General features: G+C 39.5%; 1 protein-coding gene across 1 annotated transcript; it reads left to right on the top strand.

Moving 5' to 3' along the window:
* The first annotated feature begins 232 nt into the window (after positions 1 to 232).
* On the top strand, positions 233 to 5,860 carry LOC145877180 (C-type lectin domain family 4 member E-like). Its single transcript, XM_082972472.1, has 5 exons — positions 233 to 4,492; positions 4,657 to 4,867; positions 4,988 to 5,130; positions 5,262 to 5,365; positions 5,485 to 5,860. Exons 2-5 carry the CDS (start codon positions 4,846 to 4,848, stop codon positions 5,630 to 5,632), a joined length of 417 nt encoding a protein of 138 aa, XP_082828598.1. The 5' UTR covers positions 233 to 4,492; positions 4,657 to 4,845; the 3' UTR covers positions 5,633 to 5,860.
* The last annotated feature ends 1,920 nt before the right edge of the window (positions 5,861 to 7,780 follow it).

Genomic DNA, 7,780 nt, shown 5'->3' with positions numbered 1-7,780 from the left:
TGTAATCCCAACATGTTTTAACCTGTTAGGGCTAGGGGGCAGTATTGACACGGCTGGATAAAAAACGTACCCGATTTAATCTGGTTACTACTCCTGCCCAGTAACTAGAATATGCATATAATTATTGGCTTTGGATAGAAAACACCCTAAAGTTTCTAAAACTGTTTGAATGGTGTCTGTGAGTATAACAGAACTCATATGGCAGGCCAAAACCTGAGAAGATTTCAAGCAGGAAGTGGCCTGTCTGAGAAGTAGTGTTTCATCTTGGCTCTTTTTATTGAAGACTCAGGATCTGTGCAATAACGTGACACTTCCTACGGCTTCCATAGGGTCTCAGAGCCCGGGAAAAAGCTGAACGATATCGATGCAGGCTCTGGCTGAAACACTTTATCGCTTTTGGCAAGTGGCCACACAGAGTACTATGGGCTTAGGCGCGTGCCCGCTTCGACCGAATGCTTTCTTTTCCTTTGTCTGTTTACCTAAAAGCAGATTCCCGGTCTGAATATTATCGCTTTTTTATGAGAAAAATGGCATAAAAATTGATTTTAAACAGCGGTTGACATGCTTCGAAGTACGGAAATGGAATATTTAGAATTTTTTTGTCACGAATTGCGCCATGCTCGCCACCCTTATTTACCCTTTAGGATAGTCCCTAGAACGCACAAACAAAACGCCGCTGTTTGGATATAACGATGGATTATTTTGGACCAAACCAACATTTGTTATTGAAGTAGAAGTCCTGGGAGTGCATTCTGACAAAGACAACAAAGGTAATAACATTTTTCTTATAGTAAATCTGACTTTGATGAGTGCTAAACTTGCTGGGTGTCTAAACTAGCTAGCCCTGTGATGCCGGGCTATCTACTGAAAATTTTGCAAAATGTGCTTTCACCGAAAAGCTATTTTAAAATCGGACATATTGAGTGCATAGAGGAGTTCTGTATCTATAATTCTTAAAATAATTGTTATGCTTTTTGTGAACGTTTATCGTGAGTAATTTAGTACATTCACCGGCAGTGTTCGGTGGGAATGGTAGTCACATGCTAGTCACATGCTAATGTAAAAAGCTGGTTTTTGATATAAATATGAACATGATTGAACAAAACATGCATGTATTGTATAACATAATGTCCTAGGGTTGTCATCTGATGAAGATCATCAAAGGTTAGTGCTACATTTAGCTGTGGTTTGGGTTTATGTGACATTATATGCTAGCTTGAAAAATGGGTGTATGATTATTTCTGGCTGGGTACTCTGCTGACATAATCTAATGTTTTGCTTTCGTTGTAAAGCCTTTTTGAAATCGGACAGTGTGGTTAGATTAACAAGAGTCTTATCTTTAAAATGGTGTAAAATAGTCATATTTTTGAAAAATTTAAGTAATAGCATATCTAAGGTATTTGAAAATTGCGCCACAGTATTCAACTGGCTGTTGAGTAGGTTAGCCCATAGAGGTTAAGCAGACCACCCTGTGCCCAAGAACACTAAGGTAACCTGCCTAAATGACTACCGACCCGTAGCAACAGTTAGTGGAAGGCTGGTAATGGCTCACATCAACACCATTATCCCAGAAACCCAAGACCCACTCCAATTTGCATATCGCCCAAACAAATCCACAGATGATGCAATCTCTATTGCACTCCACACTGCCCTTTCCCACCTGGACAAAAGGAACACCTATGTGAGAATGCTATTCCTTGACTACAGATCAGTGTTCAACACCATAGTACCCTCAATAACACATCCGCCACGCTGATCCTCAACACGGGGGCCCCTCAGGGGTGCGTGCTCAGTACCCTCCTGTACTCCCTGTTCACTCATGACTGCATGGCCAGGCATGACTCCAACACCATCATTAAGTTTGCCGATGACACAACAGGGGTAGGCCTGATCACCGACAATGACGAGACAGCCTATAGGGAGGAGGTCAGAGACCTGGCCATGTGGTGCAAGGACAACAACCTCTCCCTCAACGTGATCAAGACAAAGGAGATGATCGCGGACTACAGGAAAAGGAGGACCGAGCATGCCCCTGTTCTCATCGATGGGGCTGTAGTGGAGCAGGTTGAGAGTTTCAAGTTCATTGGTGTCCACATCACCAACAAACTAACATGGTCCAAACACACCAAGACGGTTGTGAAGAGGGCACAACAAAATCTGAAAAGAGGGCACAACAGACTGAAAACATTTGGCATGGGTCCTCAGATCCTCAAAAGGTTCTAACGCTGCACCACCGAGAGCATCCTAACTGGTTGCACCACTGCCTGGTATGGCAACTGCTCGGCCTCCGACAGCAAGGCACTACAAAGGGTAGTGCATACAGCCCAGTACATCACTGGGCCAAACTTCCTGCCATCCAGGACCTCTATACCAGGCGGTGTCAGAGGAAGGCCTTAAACATTGTCAAAGACTCCAGCCACCCTAGTCATAGACTGTTCTCTCTGTTATCGCATGGCAAGCAGTAACAGAGTGCCTAAGTCTAGGTCCAAGAGGCTTATAAACAGTTTCTACCCCCAAGCCATAAGACTCCTGAACATCTAATCAAATGGCTACCCAGACTATTTGCATTGTCCCCCCCCTTTTTTACCCTGCTGCTACTCTGTTTATTATCTATGCATAGTAACTTTAATAACTCTACCTACATGTACATATTACCTCAATTACCTCGACACCAGTGCTCCCGCACACTGACTCTGTACCGGTACTCCCTGTATAAAGCCCTGCTATTGGTATTTTACTGCTGCTCTTTAATTATTTGTTACTTTTATTTATTTTCATTTTTTTGTATTTTTCTTAATGGGCTACGGGGGCAGTATTGAGAATTTTGAAAAAAATATGTGCCCATTTTTAACTGCCACCTACACCAACTCAGAAGCTAGGATATGCATATTATTACCAGATTTGGATAGAAAACACTCTGAATTTTCTAAAACTGTTTGAATGGTGTCTGTAAGTATAACAAAACTCATATGGCAGGCAAAAACCTGAGAAAACCTGAGAGAAAAAAAGAATTTTGTGGCTGTACTATTTTTTTTAAATCATTGTTTAATAGATACCACAGTGAGAAAGGATTCATTTCGCAACTCCTACGGCTTCCACTAGATGTCAGCGATCTTTATAAAGTTGTTTGAAGCGTCTATGATCAACAGAGACCGGATGACAAGGAAGGGAAGTTGACCTCCCTGGGATGTCGTCACTTCCATTATTGCCTGCACCTGCTCAATCATGTAACTCGAGACAATTTTCAAAGATGTTTTTCTAGACACAGGAGCGGTCGTGTTGAAACATTACTGATGTTTGACGTTAAAAATGGCTCTAAAGATTGATGCTAAACAACGTTTGACATGTTTGAACGAACGTAAATAGATTATTTTTTAAAACTTTTTTAACTTTTCGCCGTGACTTCCCACCCCCCGCCCGCACTACTTTTGAGTAGCCACCGAAGCGCTAACAACATGGAACAACTTGGAGTTATTTGGACATCAATTATGAACTTTGTCAAAAGAAACCACATTTGTAGTGGACCTGGGATTCCTGGAAATGCCAATGGATGAAGATAATCAAAGGTAAGGGATTATTGACGATAGTATTATTGATATTAGCTGGTTACAAGATGATGCTAACCTATATAGCCTAGCCTATTGTTCTTAGCACAGCACCCGGTTTATTGCAACTTGTGATTTCGCAGTAAAGTTATTTTGAAATCTGGCAATACAGTAGCATTTACGAAATGATAAACTATTATTATTTGAATCACAATATTATAATTTACCAATGTTTTCGAATAGTAATTTTGTAAATTGTAACGTTGTTCACCGGAAGCACTTCAGAGAAGAAAAAAAATCTGAATTTCACGCTACTGTAAAATGCTGTTTTTGGATATAAATATGAACTTGATGGAACAAAAAATGCATGTATTGTATAACATAATGTCCTAGGAGTGTCATCTGATGGAGATTGCCAAAGGTTAGTGCATCATTTTAGCTGGTTTCTGCTTTTGGTGACGCCTGACCTTGAATTGAAAATGGATGTTTGTACTTTTGTGGCTATGTACTGTCCTAACATAATCTAACTTTATGCTTTTGCCGTAAAGCCTCTTTGAAAATCGAACAATGTGGTTGGAATAAGGAGATGTTTATCTTTTAAATGGTGTAAAATAGTTGCTTGTTTGAGAAATTGAAATTATTAGATTTTTGATGTTTTGAATTTCCAGCCTTGTTAGCAATCCCGTCTCGGGGTTCATTGCTAACCTGTAGCCCCAACAGGTTAAAACACCTGTTGGATACGGCGCATGTGACAAATACAATTTTATTTTATTTATTTGTCCCAATCGTGGATGATACAGTAAAACACATTACCAAATACCATACTTTAATAATTTGTGATTCAGTACATTTCCAGTGGTGGAAGAGACCCTCTGGAGTAGCTGCTTTGTGTCTGGGGCTGCTGTCTGTCCTCCTACTGACTGGGATCATAGGCCTGTCTGTCTACTGTAAGTTTAGTATTTTGTCACTGAGACTTAAGTAGAATACTTAATCATCCTTAATCATCCTTAATCATCCTTAATCAACCTTAATCATACTTAATCATCCTTAATCATCCTTAATCATCAATGGTGTGGTAGTTACATGTTTGATTAACTTTTCCATTTTACAGATGGAGTAATTGGTCATCACGACTCAACAGAGAGAGACCAGCTACAGGCCAGTTACAGCCTTCTGACTAAAGAGAGACCAGCTACAGACCAGTTACAACAAGCTGACTAAAGAGAGAGACCAACTACAGACCAGCAGTAACACCCTGACTAAAGAGAGAGCCCAGCAACAGAAAGAGAAAAATGATCTCATGAGAAAGTTCTCTAATCTGAGTGAGTTTACCAAATAAATGATCATAACATCATATTTCTAATATGCAGTCAACTTGTGTTTGTATTCTAAAATAATAGGTGCAGAATAATAAGATGGAAATTCATGTTTTTGTCTTGTAGAACAAACCTGCCCTAAAGACTGGAAGAAGTTTGAATCCAGTTGGTACTTCCTGTCTACTGAGACTAAAACCTGGGGGGAGAGCAAAGATGACTGTCTGGAGAGAGGAGCAGACCTGGTGATCATCAACAGTGATAAGGAACAGGTGAGAGAGAAAGAGAGAGAGATATGGCGGGGGGGTTATGATCAAACATCCCTTGGTCAGTAATGTATCTTCCAGTATTTAACACATGTAGTCTATAGTAGTTGACAATATCAGCTCTTTCTCACCAACAGGAGTTTCTCTTCCACCTCAACAAGGGTTTCTGGATTGGTCTGACTGACACTGTTACTGAGGGGACCTGGAAATGGGTGGACGGCAACCCACTGACCACCCCAAAGTAAGAGACTACTGCTCTAACAACTCTGACCACCGTGTAAGGGGTAGGACTGATTCTGTGTTGTTCATACTCTAGGTTCTGAGAGAGTGGTCAGTCTAACTGTGTTATTTCTACTGCAGGTACTGGGGGAGTGGACAGCCTAATGGTGGTGGAGTGGAGAACTGTGTGTTGTTAACTCACAGTTCATCAGACCAAGGACCATGGCATGACTATCCGTGTTCATTTAACCGTTCCTGGATCTGTGAGATAGTTCTTTCTCACTTTTAGTTATGATGTTGATTGTCATGCTGAAAGTCATGATACCAGCTACAGGGCCTTCAGAAAGTATTCACTGCCTAGACCTTTTCCACATTTTGTTGTTTACACGCTGTATTTTTTAATCGATTAAATTGAGATTTTACTGTCACTGTCCTACACACAATAACTCATAATGTCAAAGTGGAAATATGTTTTTCTTTTCTTTTTTACAAATGAATAAAAGATTTAAATCTGAAATGTCTTGAGTCAGAAAGTATTCAACCCCTTTGTTATGGCAAGCCTAAACACGTTCAGAAGTAAAATGTGCTTCCGTTGACACATAATAGGTTGCATAGACTCACTGTGTGAAATACAGAGTACAGTATAAAATAGAAAGGAGGACCAAGGCACTCTTCATATAATTGATTAAAATGCCTTTATTAGTATGGCATGTTCAATAGAAACAAGGTTTTAAAAATCTGACGCGTTTCGGCTGCATGGCCTTCGTCAGGGAGTACAAAGAAATAATACAATGTCCTCCTTTGAACAGCTTTTCCCAATTAGCCCTAATTTGAAGAGGGAGTGGTTAAAATTGATTGGACACACCTAGTAAGCAATACTATACACATTAAAAAGTGAAATACTGTAGCTATGTTATCAAAAAAAAATACAACTCCAAGCTAGAAGTATCAGAACACTTAGAAAGGTAGTTCTAACCTTAAACATGACTGGGAGAAGTGTGAAGAATAAGAAAGCAATATATTCCATAGTACACTAGAACACAGCAAAACATGAACAACAACAGTCTAAACATAGCTGAGGGCAATTGAGCAAAATGTCCACTAGATGACAGCAAATGGACCTATCACAACCCTACAGGAATGGTGAGAAATCCATATCTTCATGTAAACCAGGGTATTTAGTGGCTTGTAGTTTGTAAATCCATATCTTCATGTAAACCAGGGTATTTAGTGGCCTGTAGTTTGTAAATCCATATCTTCATGTAAACCAGGGTATTTAGTGGCCTGTAGTTTGTAAATCCATATCTTCATGTAAACCAGGGTATTTAGTGGCCTGTAGTTTGTAAATCCATATCTTCATGTAAACCAGGGTATTTAGTGGCTTGTAGTTTGTAAATCCATATCTTCATGTAAACCAGGGTATTTAGTGGCCTGTAGTTTGTAAATCCATATCTTCATGTAAACCAGGGTATTTAGTGGCCTGTAGTTTGTAAATCCATATCTTCATGTAAACCAGGGTATTTAGTGGCCTGTAGTTTGTAAATCCATATCTTCATGTAAACCAGGGTATTTAGTGGCTTGTAGTTTGTAAATCCATATCTTCATGTAAACCAGGGTATTTAGTGGCCTGTAGTTTGTAAATCCATATCTTCATGTAAACCAGGGTATTTAGTGGCCTGTAGTTTGTAAATCCATATCTTCATGTAAACCAGGGTATTTAGTGGCCTGTAGTTTGTAAATCCATATCTTCATGTAAACCAGGGTATTTAGTGGCTTGTAGTTTGTAAATCCATATCTTCATGTAAACCAGGGTATTTAGTGGCCTGTAGTTTGTAAATCCATATCTTCATGTAAACCAGGGTATTTAGTGGCCTGTAGTTTGTAAATCCATATCTTCATGTAAACCAGGGTATTTAGTGGCCTGTAGTTTGTAAATCCATATCTTCATGTAAACCAGGGTATTTAGTGGCCTGTAGTTTGTAAATCCATATCTTCATGTAAACCAGGGTATTTAGTGGCTTGTAGTTTGTAAATCCATATCTTCATGTAAACCAGGGTATTTAGTGGCCTGTAGTTTGTAAATCCATATCTTCATGTAAACCAGGGTATTTAGTGGCCTGTAGTTTGTAAATCCATATCTTCATGTAAACCAGGGTATTTAGTGGCCTGTAGTTTGTAAATCCATATCTTCATGTAAACCAGGGTATTTAGTGGCCTGTAGTTTGTAAATCCATATCTTCATGTAAACCAGGGTATTTAGTGGCCTGTAGTTTGTAAATCCATATCTTCATGTAAACCAGGGTATTTAGTGGCCTGTAGTTTGTAAATCCATATCTTCATGTAAACCAGGGTATTTAGTGGCCTGTAGTTTGTAAATCCATATCTTCATGTAAACCAGGGTATTTAGTGGCCTGTAGTTTGTAAATCCATATCTTCA

This window comes from Salmo salar, unplaced genomic scaffold (assembly GCF_965601325.2).
Source record: "Salmo salar unplaced genomic scaffold, fSalSal1 ptg000691l, whole genome shotgun sequence".
Taxonomy (NCBI): Eukaryota; Metazoa; Chordata; class Actinopteri; order Salmoniformes; family Salmonidae; genus Salmo; species Salmo salar.
The sequence above is the reverse complement of the archived record's forward strand: the minus strand, read 5'-3'. Positions and strand labels throughout refer to the sequence as shown.

What these genes read in the sequence shown, in the direction of transcription:
- LOC145877180 (XM_082972472.1), top strand. Translation starts at nt 4,846, where the DNA reads ATGAGAAAGTTCTCTAATCTGA. An exon ending in GAGAAAGTTCTCTAATCTGA is followed by an intron (nt 4,868 to 4,987) that starts GTGAGTTTACCA and finishes TTTGTCTTGTAG; the next exon opens with AACAAACCTGCCCTAAAGAC. An exon ending in AACCCACTGACCACCCCAAA is followed by an intron (nt 5,366 to 5,484) that starts GTAAGAGACTAC and finishes TTTCTACTGCAG; the next exon opens with GTACTGGGGGAGTGGACAGC.